Genomic DNA, 19,378 nt, shown 5'->3' with positions numbered 1-19,378 from the left:
CCCACCAACAGTGCCCAGCTGAGCCTCATAACTGAAACTGTACCTTTATTATTCTCCCCCATATGATTATGTCTCCCAAATCAACTCTAGCTGCCAATTATTCATTTGCTTTTCCCATGACATAAGTGCTATGTCACCATGCAGGGTCTACAAAAGTCCAGTCAAAAGCAAACAAACATTAGAGTTCAGTCCTCTGTGCTGCTTCGTCACAATCAGGTAAATGGACAGCTTCTTTAAGACCCCTTTGTAATAGTCTGAACTATCAATACCACCGACACCCCCATCCTGCGGCCTGTTTCCCCAGCCTGAGCCCGAGGGTGAGTTAGAGACAAGAGAAGAAATTCAGATCCAGCCTCAACCCACCCCCAATGCCCACACACAAGGAGCTGCCACCTCAACTTTCCTTAATAACCCTTAGTTCCGGTCCACCTGACAAAAGCTGCTTTCCAAAAGCATCATACTGCGATCTTACGTTGTGACTAGGAGAAGCTTGAGAACCACAAGACATGGAGCATAAAACTGCAGAAAAATGACTTCCCTGGTGGCACAGTGGTTAAGAATCCCTGCCAATGCAGGGGACACGGGTTCAAGCCCTGGTCCCAGAAGATCCTACATACCGTGGAGCAACTAATAAGCCCGTGTGCCACAACTACTGAGCCTGCACTCTAGAGCCCGCGAGCCACAACTACTGAGCCCGCATGCCACAACTACTGAAGCCTGCGTGCCTGGAGCCCGTGCTCCACAACAAGAGAAGCCACCGCAATGAGAAGCCCGTGCACTGCAATGAAGAGTAGCCCCCACTCACTGCAACTAGAGAAAGCCCGCGTGCAGCAACGAAGACCCAACACAGCAAAAAGTAAATAGATAAATAATTTTTTTTTTAATGCAGAAAAAGTTTGGCAACAAACTAAGCCACACTCCCCAAAGATAGCAGCTCCCGTGCTGCAGCTACAAGACCCCTAATCTATTTCTTATCGAGCCCGGCTTCCTGCTCTGGAGTCCCAGCTCTCTGAGAACAGCTCTCTTATAATAAAGTCCATATGTGACAAACCCACTGCTAACATCATACTCAACAGTGAAAAGCTGAAAGCATTTCCCCTAAGATCAGGAACAAGGCAAGGATAACCACTCTTACCACTTTTATTCAACAAAGCATTGGAAGTCCTAGCCACAGCAATCAGAGAAGAAAAAGAAATAAAAGAAATCCAAATTGGAAAGGAAGAAGTAAAACTGTCACTGTCTGCAGATGACATGACATTATACATGGAAAATCCTAAAGATGCCACCAGAAAACTACTAGAGTTCACCAGTGAATTCGGTAAAGTTGCAGGATACAAAGTTAATATACCGCATCACCACTTCTGCTCCATAGCAAGGTTTTTCGGTCTGGAGGGATGGAACCCCAAAGGCATTTCTGATTAAAAATGGGCTAGAGATTTTCTATTACTAATCACAAAGCCAGTTTTAATCTTCTATATATTATTTAACTAAAGAACTAAGTGATCAGTTGAATATCTATGCATTTAAAAAATGAAATTATTTACAACCTGAAAAATAAACAAATAAATAAATTTTAAATGATTTTATTTTTCAGTTCAATAGCAAAATACAATCATTCTGAAAAATTATACCACATTGTAACTATACACGCTGAAAAGGGTGACATGAAGCACATGTGGCAAGTGACTCACTTTGCTGCCTTTGAACGGAAGCACTACTTTGCATCCCTTTCCTCTTTGATAGCCAAGATCACACATTGGTGTTTATTAAAATAACCAATAGATTTGGCTCTTTTTTTTTTTTTGCAGTACGCGGCCTCTCACTGCTGTGGCCTCTCCCTCCACGGAGCACAGGCTCCGGACGCGCAGGTCCAGCAGCCATGGCTCACAGGCCCAGCCGCTCCGCGGCACGCGGAATCCTCCCGGAGCGGGGCACGAACCCACGCCCCCTGCATCAGCAGGCAGACTCTCAACCACTGTGCCACCAGGGAAGCCCAGATTTGGCTCTTTGACATGTGCCAACCCAATGGCAACAAAGACTCTGAAAAATAAAGACTCCCCAAGCCATTTTCATGACTCAACAAAAGGCTTCAGACCAGGAGGGGAAAGTGCATTTCACTTTATATTAATCAAGTATAGTTGGCTGGAAATCAGCTTGTTTTTCTCACTTTCATTTACAAATTCCACCTTATTACTTGACTCTTTCAATAACAGCTCCTAAAAAAGAGACCTTTTCTCCTCAAGTACTTGTACACTTCAGCCTGGAGTTTTAACACATCTCTGTTGGGAGCCAGCCTCCTCAGGATGGGGGTGACTTCAACTCACAAAGCCCAGGAAATAGACATCAGTGATGAGACTCCATAGTTTGTGCTGCTCCCAGCCTCCAAGATTAGCATCATAAAACAGCTTGTACCTTGGAGATGACATTTTAACTTGCCAGTTAAAGTTCTGGCAACTTCAGACAATGCTCTAAAGGAGTCATCCTGACATAACATAACACACACTCCACTTTAAGTCTCAGCTCCCAAGGAACTGCAGGGTAGCTGTTGGGCCAGGAAATAGCAGGGGACTAGAGTCCGACAGCCTGGATTTGATTCCTGCCTCCACTTTCTACGACTGGCACAGCTGTGGACAAGTCACTCAACCTTCCTGTGCCTCGGTTTCCTCATCAGCCAAAGGGGTGCTGTTCCTTTATACCAGATTCCATCCTCTATTCTTACTTTAATCTCACCTCTAATGGCCACAGCTGGGGATCTCTATGCTAATGAGGGATACAGCTACATATTTCTTATGTTCATTCTGTCTTATTTTCCTTCCACTTCACGTGCATACCTGTAGACTCAGGATTAATAATAGGACAGAAATATGAGCGAGGCAGAGCGCAAAACAGAGTTTTACTGATGAATCTTAGTCAGCTTTTATGGCATCAAATGTGATACCAGTCACACAGAATTGCATGGTATAGAATACTTAATAATAGAGGAAAATATGTGCAATATATTAAACAGGGAAAAGACAGGTTGGAAGATTATATATGTGTGTGTACACAAATACACACACATATATAATACAGGTAATCATATATAAGATTCAAAATTATGCATAAAAATATTGGAAAGATACACACCAAAATGGTAACTGTGGTTAGCAGTACATTATAAGATTAAGGACTTAATCTTCCTTCTCTATGCTTTTCTGAACCTTACCAAATTTCTTTTTTTTAAATACTTTTCTGGTATTTTTATTTTTTAAAACTTTTTTGTTAAAAATTTATTATTTATTTATTTATTTTTGGCTGCGTTGGGTCTTCGTTGCTACGCGCGGGCTTTCTCTAGTTGCCGTGAACATGGGCTCCTCTTCATTGCGGTGTGCGGGCTTCTCACTGCGGTGGCTTCTCTTGTGGAGCACAGGCTCTAGGCATGCGGGCTTCAGTAGTTGTATCACGTGGGCTTCAGTAGTTGTGGCTCGTGGGCTCTAGAGTGCAGGCTCAGTAGTTGTGGCACACGGACTTAGTTGCTCTGCGGCATGTGGGATCTTCCTGGACCAGGGCTTGAACCTGTGTCCCCTGCACTGGCAGGCAGATTCTTAACCACTGCACCACCAGGGAAGTCCCTCAAATTTCTATAATTAACTAATAAATTTAAAGATTAGAAAAAAGGTTTTCTTCACAAACATTTTTTTCCCCAGAAAACAATATTCCTAGTGAACTTGTATTACATACAAAATCTGTAAAAGTGATAATGGTCATAGCTAATACTTATTTGGCATTTATTATGTGCCAGACACCGTAGTAGGTATATTGCATAAATTAGCACCTTTAGTCCTCACACTCTCTAGCTTCCGACCCCCATTTTACAGGTGAAAAAAACAAATTGTTCATGTGAAGTTGCACAGCTGGCAAGTGGTGGAGCCCAAGGTCTGAGCCCAGGGATCTGACTCCCGAACTCCCTCCTGTGCGGCCACAAGGCTGCCTGCCTCCACCCACACTGCTTCCCAAAACCTAACATTTGTTTTTAATTTTTCCATCTTTCATTCTCTTCAGACTCTTACCCTTTGGGGCGGAGGATGGAAATAGACAATGTGTGCCCTTCTTGCCTGAGGTGACAATCAAGCACCTACTACGTGGAGGGTATCTCTGCTTTAAACAGAGGGGTCGGGCTTCCCTGGTGGCGCAGTGGTTAAGAATCTGCCTGCCAATGCAGGGGACACGGGTTCAAGCCCTGGTCCAGGAAGATCCCACATGCTGCGGAGCAACTAAGCCCATGGGCCACAACTACTGAGCCTGCGTTCTAGAGCCTGTGAGCCACAACTACTGAGCACACATGCTACAACTACTGAAGCCCATGCACCTAGAGCCCGTGCTCCGAATCAAGAGAAGCCACCGCAATGAGAAGCCTGCACACCGCAAGGAAGAGTAGCCCACGCTCACCACAACTAGAGAAAGCCCACACGCAGCAACAAATACCCAACTCAGCCATAAATAAATAAATAAATAAATTTATTTAAAAAAAAAAAGAGGGGTCAGGGGACCACGCAGAACTAAACAGGGACTGGCACTGACCACTAGGCGACCCCCTTATCAGCTCTCACAGCACCCTGAACCTCTCCTTCCTGAATTTCCTCTCCTCCTTGTACTTTAGCTTGTTTGCTGTTTAATTGCTTCCAACATGCCACGCACCGTTCTGAGCACTTTACATGTATTACTTTTCTTCTTGTGGTGATTGTCCCCATTTCAAACATAAGGAAACTGAGGCCTAGAGAAGTTAAGAAATGTGCCCAAGGTCTCAGCTAGTTAGTGAGGAAGCTGGGGTTTGCCTCTGGCTCTCGGGTCATCACTCTTGAATGAGTCAATCAATCAATCAATCAAGGTACACCCTCCATTTTCTAAAAATCCTTCTCTCTCTTATTAGGATAGTTTATTTTTATTTCTCTAGATACTAAATATTTCTGACAAATTGTATTTCTAATATTTGAAATTTTTATTGCCATTGTGAATGGATTTTTTTAATTCTATTTTCTAATTGCTTATTTGGCGTACTCAAGAAAACTATAGATGTCTGCATGCTTGTAACCTTTGCAGACTTACTGGACACTCCCATTAGCTGTTATAACTTTAGTTGATTCTCCATTATTTTAGCTACTTAATCTCTTAATTTCAGTAAATAATAATTCTGACTCCTCCTTTCCGACATGAAGATATCATTTTTTCATGTTGTCCAACTATGTTGTCAGGCTCTCCCACCTCTGTGTTTCCTGTATGATAAAGTAGACATCTCTGAGCATGATAATTATTACCCTTTATAATATGGCCCCAACTACCTTTTGATCTTCATTTCAACCATGATCCCAAAATGCCCCTCACCCAGGACTCCTTTTCTCGTGATTTGCCTGGGAGACCCTTCCTTATTTTCTGCATGGGGACAACTGTTTACTTTCTTGAGCCAACACAGTTGCTGCCACCTCTCCTAGAGCCCTGCACGGTCCTCCTGCCTCTTTGCCCCTGGGAGCACAGACCTCTATCACGGGCCCTACCGCAGCCCGACTCGTGCACTTGTGCGTGGTAACCACTTCTTCAATGGAGGGTCAGATCGTAAAAACTGTAGATACTACCCAGGCCACATTTGATCTCTGTTGGATTTTTTCCTTACATTGTAATAATGTAAAAATGATTCTTAGCTCACAGGCCATTTAAAAAAACAAAACAACAACAACAATAGGTCACCAGCTATGGGCTGTAATTTGCCTGCTCCTGGCTTATAGGTTCATCCCTCCCACTCGACTATAGGCACTTGAGAGTGGGAACAAGCTCTAACTCATCTTTGTAATCAATCTCCCAGCTCCTGGCACATAGAAGGTGTCAAATCACTGAAGTCAGTTGAACTGAAACAGCAATAACTAATTTATCCTAATGAGTCAAATACATCCCTGGACAATGTCCCCAAATCTTGAAATAATTCAATACAAAGTCATTTTGCATTTTGAGTCTCTTAGGCAGCTGGACATTAAAAGTAAGCTATACAGGGCTTCCCTGGTGGCACAGTGGTTGAGAGTCCGCCTGCCGATGCAGGGGACACGGGTTCGTGCCCCGGTCCGGGAAGATCCCACATGCCGCAGAGCGGCTGGGCCCGTGAGCCATGGCCGCTGAGCCTGCGCGTCCGGAGCCTGTGCTCCGCAACGGGAGAGGCCACAGCAGTGAGAGGCCCGCGTACGGCAAAAAAAAAAAAAAAAAAAAAAAGTAAACTATAACCCTGGGTGAAGGGAGAAATAGCTGCTTTCTGCCTCATTTAGTAAGAAAAACTATGATGTTCAGCCCCAGAGCCTCTCCCTCCCCAAATGCAGAAAAAGTGCTTCTCCTGTGATAGAGTTCAAAGCTAAACTGCTCCCTGGGCCCCCGTACAGAATATAACTCTAGTAAAATCCAGCTTTGCAAGTAACCCACTCAGTTTCTCATCCTAGAAAATCACCTGGACTTGGGATGCTGTTGTGAATACTTGCCACTGACAGCCTAGCTATCAGTGATTCACTTGTCTCCCATCTCACCATCACTGGGGTGGAAGCATTCTTCTGAGTCTTTAAATACCAGAGGGACACTGGCGTTATCGTTATTATTGTTATCACCCTGCCCCCAGGTTCTCCCAACCAAAAATGCTCTATAGAAGGGAGACGATCACCCCACTCTAGTTAAGGAACGAACACTGTTGTTAGAGATGAGCTGTCATCACTTCAGGGTCTCCACTCCTGGCTTTCTGGGGCTCCCAACAGCGTAAGTTGGGAAGGAAGCCAGGAGCAGATAGAGCCGCTGCTAGGAGGAAAGGGCCCTCTGTGCACCTGCTCTGTGTGAGGCCGAGAGTCTGATACTAAGTTTCCAAAGGAACGAGGCAAACTCGAGGCAAATTCCATTCATACCTACATCAGGCAGGCCCACTTGGGCCCAGGGAGGCAAAGCACCAGGAGGTCCAGACAGCATCAACCTCCAAGCCAGGCAGGGCTCCTGAGTGTCTATTTTGAGCAGGAGCCCAGCGGCGTCAAACCCCCCACATGACAAGGCTGGCCAAGAGCTGGATGCCCTGTTGGGCTCTCCCCCTACAGGCCATGTTCAGGGGAGGACTCCAGGTCCAGGAAGTGGAGGGAAGAGCATGAAGAAGCCCATGAGAGTGGGCCACCCTGCACAGGGGTCGTTACACCCAGCACAGCCCCCCGTTCCTCGGCACCAGGTAGGTTTCAACAAAACAAATCCCAAACCCCACTTCCTGGAGGAGGTGAAGTGCCCAGTGTGCTCCAGAATGGATAATGAGGGTAGTGAGAGAGGGTCAGTGAAAACCCACTGTCCCCAGACAAAACCAGCAGCCCCGAAAGACTAGGTCCTATGACCTTGGCTCCGTACACGTTAGTTGTTCCCAGGAGAGGCCGTCATTCCACACACTGAAGCTCCTGAATTCGAATGATCTGCTTGTGATCTGTCAGAGCTGAGACGCAAACTGTCCAGTACAAAGTCACATCAGCCCAGCCACCTCCAGCCGACCAGGTGAGCAAGGGAGTGTCACTCGGCTAAGCACCCTCACCCACCCACGAACAGAGGCCGCTCTGTGCTTCTCTCTGAGAGGCTTCCCAACAAGCTAAACCCACTGGGTGCAGTAAATACAAAATCGGAAGAGTTAAAACATGCTAATAAGAGGAGGACTCGGATTACAAAGGGAAATGAAAGAGGTGAGAAAATGTCAAATGTTGCACGTGAACTCGGGCTGGGTCAGCATCTCTCTTAGCTTGATGTTGGCAGTACCCAGTCGCATCTTCTGAGCAGATGTGTTTATAAACAGCCTTTTACCCTGACCTGTTTATAAATAGAAGAGCTTCCTTGCTCAAAATCCCCCTTGGCTCACGACACATTCAGAAATGCCAGCATCACTTACAGCCAGTTAGTAATGCTACACCATGTTCCACGTTCTCTTTACACGAGGCCACGCCACACTAGAAACAGTCATGCTATAGTGATTAAAAAGAGAGACAAGTGGGCTTCCCTGGTGGCGCAGTGGTTGAGAGTCCGCCTGCCGATGCAGGGGACACGGGTTCGTGCCCCGGTCCAGGAGGATCCCACATGCCGCAGAGCGGCTGGGCCCATGAGCCATGGCCGCTGAGCCTGCGCATCCGGAGCCTCTGCTCCGCAATGGGAGAGGCCACAACAGTGAGAGGCCCGCGTACCACAAAAAAAAAAAAAAAAAAAAAAAAAAAAGAGAGAGACATGTGCTCCTGAAAATTAGGGGACTTGATTAAATGGTGCGACTGCAACCTACATGTGGAAGCAAAGAAACGAACAAAAATAAAACTTTAAGTCAGTAAACTAACAGTGCTTTACTAATCATGCAAAAAGTAAGGATAGAAAATATAGAATAGAAGACATGGTACGTTACCCAGAAGCCCTGCTAAAGACCGCATGTCCTTCTCCATCAGCATGTAAATCTCTTCCTCTGAGAAGCGGCCAATGCCGTGGCCGTGCATCTCGCGTTTCACGATTCCTTTCGTTATGTGGCACACGACCCACCTCAGCAGGTTACTGAAGGGACCGCCACCACTAAGAGAGAGCATCTTCCGGGTCTCATTGAGATTGTCCACCCACTGGCAATAAGCTAAGGTCCTGCAATTGCGTGGAAACAAGTTACTACTGTGCGTTAGATATATAGCAGGTCCACAGAGTCAAGTTCCAGTGAGGGGTTGGGAATTTAGCACACTCTGGAGGACTGAATCATTGCAGCTTTTCCAAAGAGCAGTCTGCACGGCAGATATTACAACAGACTCTAGTCCATGCCTGGGCTTAGGGCCTGAGGGAGAAACAGTGACAAACGCAGATAGCTTGCCATGCTACCATCCCACCAAACTGCAGCTGCCCACAGATCCCCCAGCCCCCAAGGCCATGCTTCTGCTTTCTCTCAGCCAGCCCCACAGAAAACAAGTAGACACCCACTTTAAAAGGCTTTTAGACAAGACAGTGAGGACCTACATGGCGGGGTGGGGGGCACCGGGAAGGAGGCAGCAAGGACTGGGGTGCTGGCTTCATTCTTTCTTGATCAAAGTAATGGTTACAAAGGTCTGTGCTCTGTGGGGTTTTTTTTTAATTTTTACAGTGATTTACAATGTTGTGTTAGTTTCAGGTGTACAGCAAAGTGATTCAGTTTTATAAATATATATATATATACTTATATACATGTATTTTTTTTACATTCTCTTCCATTATAGGTTATTACAAGATATTGAAGTTAGTTCCCTGTGCTATACAGTGGGTCCTTGTTGGTTATCTATTTTATATATAGTAGTGTGTGTATTTTAATCCCAAACTCCTAATTTATCCCTCCTCCCCTTTGATAATCATAAATTTGTTTTCTATGTCTGTGAGTCTATTTCTGTTTTGTAAATAAGTTCATTTGTATCATTTTTTTTAGATTTCACATATAAGCGATATCATATGATACTTGTCTTTCTCTGTCTGGTTTAGTTCACTTGGTGTGATAATCTCTAGGTCCATCCATGTTACTGCAAATGGCATTATTCTTTTTTATGCTCTGTGTTAATTAATTAAGCTGCACATTTTTATCTTACACACTTTGTGTATGCATTTTATATTTCCTGATATGAAAGGATTTTTTAAAGAGAAATCTTTTTGCCTTTTTGACAGAATCAGGGAATAGGTATAGCTGTCTATGTTTACTATAACTATATAAATTATAAATAGTACATAAATGATTCATTCTCCAGAAAGGCAGCTCTCTGCTTCGGTTTGCTCTCCAGGACCCTAGAGTGCGCCTGAACACCAAAGGAACTTGGTTGGATCAGTCTTCCCGTCTGGGTGGTGCTCATGGCAAACACCCACCCGTCCAGGGGCTCCTGCGTAGTATGTGTGTACAGCTAAGCAGCTATTCACTGCTCATGTGCTATGCTGGTTGCAATACCCAGGCCTTTGCTGAGTTTGTTCTCTGAACCTAGGCAATCGTAGGAATGTTTTTATGGTTCATAGTGTTGGTAGATAGAAATTAAAAGGTTTTCCTACTGAAGGCTAAGAAAAACGTAGCTGTAGGCGTACAGGCAGAAGATGTTTCAGCTTTTGCTCACAGTGAGCAATAAAAGCTGTACTGGGGTCATCCCTACTCCCACTGTTGGCTGATACAGCAGTAATGGTCACTTGGAAAACATCAGAGGAATGAAAATATTCTTTACAGAGAGAACGCAAGGGTTGATAGCCAACTGTAGCTACTTTCCACCTCAAGAAAAAGAAACAAAAGCGGAAAATAAGGCCCTGAAATGTTGATCATTTTATATAGTTCTACTCTTTTCAGTGCTCTTTCCTGAGTATGAAAAGAAGAAGAAAAAAAAAAGATTTCTCTCATCTTTTGAAGCCTTCCTGATTTTTACTGAAAAGTCCCACAACCAGTTCCAACATACTCTGTACTACAACCACAACTCTTCTTCATTAGCTTTTTAAAAGATGCTTACAAATCTTGTTAGAAATATTTGTGTACCTCTTTTCTTAAGGATCTCAAAATAAAGTATTGAGGAGGAAAGAAATTTTGACTGAAAAGAGGAAAAAGTACATTGCAATGGTGATTAATATGTAGATTAATTAATATGTAGAAAAAGTATATTGCAATGGTGATTAATTAATATGTTAATTAATGTGTAATTAATATTAATGTGTATCTTATATATTAATATTAATTAATATTAATGTGTGTATTAATATTAATTAATATTAGTATGTATATTTTATATGTTGATATTAATTAATATTAATGTATATATTTTATGTGTTTATATTAATATGTATATTTTATATGTTAATATTAATGTGTATATTTTATATATTTATTAATATATAAAAGATTTCATTTATTCTAATAGATTCTTTAGACACATGCAAACAAAACACTTTTCTATTTCCTCTTCTTTTTATACCTGCAGTCATGAGGGTGTCAATTTTCAAATTTCTTCGGAATAATCAGCACTTTGATTCTAACTGTACTAGATCTAAATTCACAATAAAAGGCCTCTACCATCCTTGATTATTTTGGAAGTCAGTGATCTGAGAATAAAACTAAATTATCCTAAGTTAAGTATGATCAGGTAATGATAGCATCCAGGAAGCATCTAAAGCATAAAAATGAGGAATATGGTGGCTCTAAACGGACAGGTTGATGTGAAAAAGAATACATTCTTTGTAGACAAATTGCACGGGCTTTATCACAAGCACAACTGATCTTGAAGAATGAGCAGAAGTTCACCAGCATGAAGCAGAGGCAGAGGCATGTGCACGAAGAGCCCTGAACTGCAAGAACTTCAGGACGGGCGGGCGGGGTCCGGGATGCCTGAGGGAGCTTGTAAGAGTTGAAGCTAGAAGGGTGGGCAAGAATTGGGTCAGGAGGGGTCTGATGCAAAGGGTGCTAAGATTTATTCAGAAAACAAAGTTTAACCACCAAAAGGTTTTAAGCGGACGAGAAACATAATCAGATGTGTGGCAAGGTGAGGAAAGGACCGGAAGTGGAGAAACCACAGAGGAAGTCATCTCCCAGGCTGATGGTTGGAGTGGATGGTAACCAGTACCAGCATACACGAGGTGGGACAGATTTAGGTGACCAAAGATGAATTAACCTGTTGCATCTGAAGGTTCCATGGAACCTCCAAGGGAGGATGTCCCGAAGGTTGCGAATTCACAAGATAGGTTTAGACTCAAGAGAAAGAATTTATGGGCAGGGGCATGGCGGTGGCAGTTTCAAGGCTGTGAGAGGAGCTGAGGTCGCCTAAGAAAATTTCTAGGGTAAGGAGTGGTTTGGGAGAAATCTAGTTCAAGGGTAAGTGAGAAGACCAGAAGGCCAGGCTGGAAGGGCCAGCTTGGAGAGAAGTAGGGACACTGCTCTCTGTGAGATGGAGATGTGAGGGGCTGCAGAGAGGTTCCAGGTTCCCGCCTGATGAACTTAGTCTCCTCTGAGAGCAGGAAATGAGGGCGCAGGCAGAAGACGAGGACGGAGCACTGAGAAGAGAGTCTGAGAAGACCAACAGGTTAGAGGAGCAGGCGGGAAGGGAGGAGGCAGCTGCTGTCTGGGCCACACAGCTGAGCAGGACGAGAAACGCCTCCCGGCCCCGATGCAATGGTGTAAGGTTCTCCACCTGCGTTAGCAGGTCGGATGCAGGGCAGAGAAGAAACACTGGGTTGATTCAGAATTTTGCAGCTAAAAGTAACCTCAGAAACTGTCTGGCCTTCTTCCCTTCTCTTTCCCACCCTGCTCTCTATTTCTTTCCTCTCTTTCACTCCCTGTGCCCCAAATTACAGACCAGTATCAGGGAAGAGAAGCAAATGAGGGCCAGGCAGGCTCTTCCAGGGTCAAGTCCCATAAAGTGTGTATAAACGACAATGTCAGGTCAACTTCTACAGGTCAAAGACATCACTCATGCATGCTTCCATATCATAACAACCACTAATCCATGTCCTCCCACACCCAAGCTTCCTGAAAACTCTCCACGTGGTGGGTCTTCCATCCCCACCACTCCACCGAAACCACTCTCGTCCAAGTCAACAATCCCTTCTTACTGCAAAGTTCAAATACATTTTCTTTCCATCTTTACCTTTCTTGAACTCTCTGCAGCAGCCAACACTATCATCCTCTTAGAATTCTCCCTTAGCTTACGTCTCTACTGCTTCTCCTCTCACCTCTTCCATGTTGCCAAGATTTTTCTCTTTATTCCTTCCACCTTCTTACACGTCACTCATAGGGTGATCTAATTTTCACACTCATGATTTCAAAGTGAGGACTGCCCATGAGACCTCTGCCCTGAGGTCCACGGATCCGTGTGAAGGAGCCTCGGGAGCTCAAACCAACATTTCCAAAGTTGGATTCACCCTCTTGCTTTCCTCCAGTTCTGCTACTCTTCACCCAAACCAGAAAGAACCCCAGGAGTTCCTGTTCACCGCTCCCCACGCCTCACTCCTGAGAGCCAGTCACCCTGTGGCTTTGCCCTTTTCTCCAACTCAGTTAACACTGCAGTGCAGGCTGCACCACTGCTCAACCCTGAGGGCAGTGGCCTCCTTGCAGGTCTCCTGACAGCCCCTCAAGGCCCTCCAGAAATCCATTTCCCCCAAGGCAGCCACAAAAAGCCTCCTAAAACACAAATCGAATGGTACCTCGTTGCCTCCCAGAGTCATCCATTAACTCCCCATAGCTGCTTAGCTTGGCACGCCAGCCTCCCACCCCTCCCACAGCCGGACCCCAACACTTGCATCACCTCCCGTGCACCCACCACACAGAATTACACATGCCCCCCCAGACACCCCTTTCTTGGGGTGTCTCATCTTCCCCTCGCACCTGGCCCCTTCGCCTGCCACCCTGATCGGCCCTAGATTCTGCTGTGGCACCATCTCCTCAGGAAGCTTTCCCCTCATCGCTCCGGCAGGTGCTGGTTGCCTGGCCTCGGTTCTTCAAACGCTCCCCCGGCGCTGGCCACTATGCAAGCTGGGTGCCCGCCTCCCCCGTGAGCCACCTGAGGACAGGGACGGCATCTCGTCACCTTGCTTCCCCGTCCCCATGCAGCACAGTGCCAGCTACGGGTAGTCATCATTCACTAAGTTTGCTGAAAGAATGAATTATCGATTGAATGAAAAGCCTTCACTTCTGAGCCAGCCTCTGCTAAGCAGTGCTTCTAAGGGCCGACAATATTTACACAGAGAAATGGAAAGAGAGATGCCTATGGAGAATGAAGAAGGGGCTGCCGCCGTTCTCTTCTGGGATCTGCCTCTTCACTCTCCACTGGGAAGAGGCCCACTGCACAAGGAACCATGAATTATTAACTGGAGAGGACGGGGAAGGCCAATTTGGGAACTAGACCAGGTGGAGCAATTAAAATAATTTCTCATTCTGAGAGCCTCTCTCAGGAAGTTGATACTCATTTTCGTTATCGCAACTGATGTATCTGGTCTCTCCTACAAAATGAGGTCAGAGAGGTTTTTTTCTTTTTTCAATATTGATTATCTTAGAACAGAAGAGTAAACCCTGCTCAAACCTTTTTAAAGCAGATTAGGAAGGCAGGAAAGAAAAGCAGACCTCTGATGTTTTAATGACAATATCCCTCATTGTAACCTAACATGAGGCCTGGCCCATAGCAGAAGTGACTATTAGTACACATGGGAGAAACTGCAAACCATGGCAAACTACTGTTTGACAAATGAGTCTTAGCATATGGCCTTCCCAACCATGAGAACGCCTTTTTCTGGGTCATGCTACATCCTTGGCCATCTTTCACTTGTACTCTAAATGCTCAAGGGTGCGAGAGCATGTGATATGCTTCTGTAATTTCACCACGTTTCACAGGCATTAGATTAGCCTCTCCAAACAGGGGTCCTCACTACATCTAAAAGTAAGGGTGGAGGGGGACAAAAAAAGAAAGGAGAAGGGACCACATCAATTGAGCTGTAATCAGGGAGAGAGTGTCTCCTGGCTTTTAGAGAAGGAGATCTTGGGTAAGTCATTTTATTAAAGCATCCCAACTCTCCCATTCACCAAAAGCCAAAATCAAAATTTAAAGATTATGGCCAACCTAAAAATGAATTTGAATCCTCTATTCTAACCCCTATATTTTTATGGGTAAAACTGTTATGGCTGTAGATAGTTTGACAACGGTGCCCTGCACACGTCCCTGTGGGGTTGGAAGGCGCTCAAGACACTCAGTAGTGTCCACAAGGGGGCAGTAAGTCACACAGAAGCAGCTATAGCTTCTGTTACCAAAACTCAATTTCGTTCCAGTAATCAGACTTCGCTTTTACACTGGCTTCCCTGCATTAGATCTAACTTGAGCATCCAGTGGAACAAAGGGAATGAAAACCCATCTCCCTCATCTTCAATAATAGCTGTATAATGCAAGTGTATGGATTTCAAGTTCAGGAAAAACCACTTTATAGCTGAGTGTGCTTATTTGAACAGACCTAACTCAGAGCTTCAGAATTATGTGATGTTATATAATGACAGGCTTCCAATGTCTTTGCTTTTCAGAAAATCATATGTGAAGTGGAGTATTTTTAAAGTTTCAGACTAAAATAAACATATCTGAAAACTCCAGATAATTCAATCAACTGAGTCAAACAATTGATTCCACTTCTTCCACTTCTGTAAGTACAGACACAACCTTAGAGCACGCTGATGGTCAGAATTTAACAAGCTCTCATGGAAAGCTCATACTTGTAATATTTTCTTACATATTGTGGTCAGTTCCCTATGCTGGCCCCCGGTTTCCACAGGTACACATTTTCTTACCATGGGTTGCACGGGCAGTGTGGGGCTGGGAGGTGGGGGGGGGGGGGGTGTGTCTTTTCTCCCCTGGGATTTAGAGCTCTCCGGAAAGCCTGTTCGGGATCTCCCCAAAGCAGGAAGTTGGCTAAAGGTTTGGAAAGTTTATGAAACAGAGAAAGTTTGTTTTTCCTTCCACTACTAGAGACTAAAAGAAATTGGAGGAATTCGGATTTCTTTTTTTTGAAAGTTCACTGGATATTTATATCTCAGTCAAGACCTGATCTCCCACCTTCACTATCTGTTCCTCAAATTAACCCTTGAGACACAAATGAGAAACAGTAGCTAACCCAAAAAAAGTATTTTTTTAATTAAAAGAAGAAGAATCTACAAATGACCTAAGCAACTTCCCAAGCACTTGGGGGTTTGTAGTCTGTAAAATTAAGATTCTTCCCCACCAGGGTACCACCTCCCAACTCTCTCTCCCACCCCTCCCCACCACACCCCATCTCGTTAGCAGGGACCCTCTCATTAGGAAGAGAACGGAAGGGAAGAGCAGGAGATGAACCTCTACCAGAGAGTAAACATATATAAAATGTCACTAATACCCAGAGCAAGAAGCAGTGATGGGTGGTACTTGGGAATCTAGCTGGATCAAAATCTTTCTAACTTGAATATAAATTTTATGAACCACTACAGAAAACAAAGAGTGTAGAAAAATACCAACTTAAATGTAAGGCTTCCGGCTTTTCAGGCAGCTGACAAAGTGCTAGCTCTCCCCATTAATGGGCCCATCCACTAAACGATATAGCACTTTGACGGGGGCCTCAGCAAGGGAAGACACCGAGGGTTTTTGGGTGCCTGTGCTGGTTCTTCATTTCCCTGATGGCTGCAAAGCGGGGACTGGAACCTGGCAAGCAGGTGAGACGACTCTGTCCCTCAAAGGTTTTTCCCTGAGACTAAGCATGTCACCTGCACTCATGCATTTTGGTCCACACTGCAACCCCTGCACTCTTTGAGAGGGGAGGGCCAGCAGTTCTCCACAGGTACTATAAGGAACAGACCCGAGTTCATTCTGGGCACACGGAGTCTGTGATCACTCCCAGGCTGATCTGCACCCCTGACTCCACTCTGTCTGGTTCCCTCCTTCCTCCCACCCTCTGCAGTGAGAAGGGGAAGAAAGTGGTGCTTCAGGTCAGCCCTGGAATAAAGTGAGCAAGAACTGAAAGTGGAGAAAGAAAACGAAAAACAGACGGTCACAGAATCCAAGAGACAAGTTTTCCATTTAGAAAGAGAGCTGAATGGAGGAAATAGGAATGTGATGGCAAAAAACCTTCTACAACCAACCCCACAGCGAGTGAATCCCTTGGCGGAAGAGGTAAAAGCTACTCGATGAGCAATAACCCAGGAGTAACAATTAATGCCAAAAAGAGTGGGCTCAGCAATTCTTTATTAAATCTTTGGAACAAGATAAAGTGCAGAAATCAGGGAGAAAACGTCTCTTATCTATTGGAGTGTACAGAAAGATGCTAAAACTCCAGAAGACGGATGAAAGAAAAAGAAGAAACCCACATATCAATGAGCTTGTAAAGCAAGAAGAACCAAGTCTGCTTAACTCAGGTGATGTCACAGCCAGCACGCCAGGTGCAGCACAGGGGTACCTACCTCATCCACACAGTGTGTGTTAGGCTTCGTACTCAGGGAATACGGGCTAGGAGTCAGCCAATCAAGGCAAGGTACAGGATAGGAGTCAGCCAATCAAGGCAAGGTACAGGATAGGAGTCAGCCAATCAGAGCAAAGTACAGGCTAGCAGTCAGCCAATCAGGGCAAAGTTGCTCAGAAAATAGTAGTATGCTTTACTTCTGGATCATAGAGAAGCTCTTGTCATGCAAGGAAAACTGAGGATACTTTGCCAAAGCTTGCTTAATTCATGTCACCTGAGACTTCTGTCCTGCCTTAGTCTTCTGTTCCTTCTGAGTATCTGATGTACTATCACTTTAATTCAGCAGTTTGTACTGGTAAAAATATCTCCCTCACCTCAGTGACTTAGATCAGGGGTCAGCCAACTATACAGCCCATGGGCTAAGAAGTTTTCATATTTGTAAATGGTTGAGGAAAAAAAAATCAAAATCAGTATTTCGTATTAAATGAAATTCAAATTTCAGTGCTTTTGTTGTTTTATTGAAACACAGTCATACTTATTCATGTGTGTACAATCTGCGGCTGCTTTTGCACTAAAACTGCAGAGTTAAGTAGTTGTCACAGACACATATGGCTCGAAAAGCCTAAAATATGCACTAGCTGGGCCTCCACAGAAAATGTCAACCCTGCTCTAGATACCTAGAAACTTAACAGTCGTAACTTTGACCCCTAAGTCAGTCAGAATGTAGAACACTTTGGAAAAGGCGCGGGGTAGTGTCTGAAAAGTGAAACAACTTAGCTTACTCCAAACGATAGGGACAGGCCCTGGACACCCACCCAGGCGCCCGTGGGGACTCACCAATAGAAATGCTCCTCCACCATCTTAGTCACTGCCCTGGAGATGGCTCTTTCATGAGGACCAAGGTTTTTGTTTAAATTCACTCCAAGTTTCTCTTCCAGAAAGTCAATTATGAATTCTGTCCCAGAAACTTTTTCATGATTATATTCAATCCAAGGCATTTTCCCTTGAGCAGAGAGCTTTCCACCAAAATAGTTCTAAGCAAAGTAAATTTTAAAAAGAGAAAAGCAATGTTTTATTTAAACTTCACTGTATGATTAACAATAACAAAAATTCCAACGGCATATTTGATGGTGACTGCACTATTCAAGTGAATGAACTCAGCATATAAACTCTTAAGGGAATAAGTAGTTACTCTTAAAAAAAAAGATTTGTCTCACATGAAAATATTACTTTACTCCCATAGATTTTATCATGGGTTCTGGCTTACTGTTTAAAAAAAAAAAAAAAAAAAAAGAGCAGGGAGGAAGGGAAGTGTTGAAATGATCCCGATCCTGGTAAGAGTCAGTCTAGTTATAATATATGAACAACCCAAAAATGCAAAAAGTAAACATAAACCATGAGGAGGCTTGTACTGACCAGGCTACTGACCAAAAACCTCACTTGAAACCCAGTAGCTTACACTTGAAAATGCTTAATACCACTACACTGCACACAAGTGGTCCCAGAAATTATAAGTTAGGTGTACCAAAGTGTGTCCAACAGACGTAACTCCAGTGTCTGTGAAAATGCAGATTCCTGGGCCCCTGCCCAGATCACTGGGTCAGAATCCAGGGAAAAGTGCCCAGAAATCTGTGTTTTTGACAAGCTCCCTTTGATTCACACCCACGCTAGAAGCTTACAGTGTCTCAGAGGGGATTCTGATCCCAGAATGGGGTTGGGTGGCGAGGTGGAGGTGGAGTCACACACTTCATAGACACTGAGAATGACAGAGTAACATCTTCTCACTATATTAAAAGATCTTAACCACACTGATGGAGGGGATTCTGTGGTAATGATTGCATTTACTCAACCCTTTTTCTCAGTAAATTTGGATTGTGTAGAACCCAAAGTTGATTTTTAAATCTGAATCCATTTTTGGGTGGTCTACACAGACTAAATTAATCAGATTATTACAAACTCTTCCTCATACTTCATACAAGTCGATAGTTCAGATACTGTGGGCTAATAGCAAGTGTTGGTTCCTGTGGAGGAAACTGAACTCTCAAATATTGCTGGTGGGAAAGTAAAACGGCACAACCACTTTGAAACCATGTGACAGTTTCTTAAAAAGTGAAGTACACACCTGCCACTCAATCCAGCCATTTCACTCCTAGGTATTTACCCAAGAAAAAAGAAAGCATATGTTCATGCAAAGACTTGTACACAAATGTTCATAGAAGCTTTATTTTCAATTGTCAAAACCAGGAAAAAAAAATCAAACGCTCATCAAGAGGTAAATGAATAAACAAATTCTGGTGTAACCTTACCATGGAATACTACTCAGCAATAAAGAGGCATGAACTATTGATACACACACAATGAATTTGGTAGAGAACAATGGGGACTTTAACTGTTCTCTGACTCTTGGTGTCTTGATTTCTTATCTCGTTGATTATTCTAAAGAAATTCATTCTAGGCC

At 44.1% G+C, this 19,378-nt stretch overlaps 1 protein-coding gene across 1 annotated transcript in view; it reads right to left on the bottom strand.

Moving 5' to 3' along the window:
* Positions 1-19,378, bottom strand: part of FAXC (failed axon connections homolog, metaxin like GST domain containing) — a gene marked incomplete at its 5' end in the record, with an annotated part of 73,947 nt that overhangs the window by 34,447 nt on the left and 20,122 nt on the right. The window contains 2 exons of the mRNA XM_082856093.1: positions 8,408-8,631; positions 17,758-17,954. Coding sequence (XP_082712219.1) covers positions 8,408-8,631; positions 17,758-17,954 — 421 coding nt within the window. The remainder of the gene's footprint in view (positions 1-8,407; positions 8,632-17,757; positions 17,955-19,378) is intronic.

This window comes from Leucopleurus acutus, assembly GCF_964270905.1.
Source record: "Leucopleurus acutus genome assembly, chromosome: 15".
Classification (NCBI taxonomy): Eukaryota; Metazoa; Chordata; class Mammalia; order Artiodactyla; family Delphinidae; genus Leucopleurus; species Leucopleurus acutus.
This window is presented reverse-complemented; position numbering and strand designations above follow the sequence as displayed.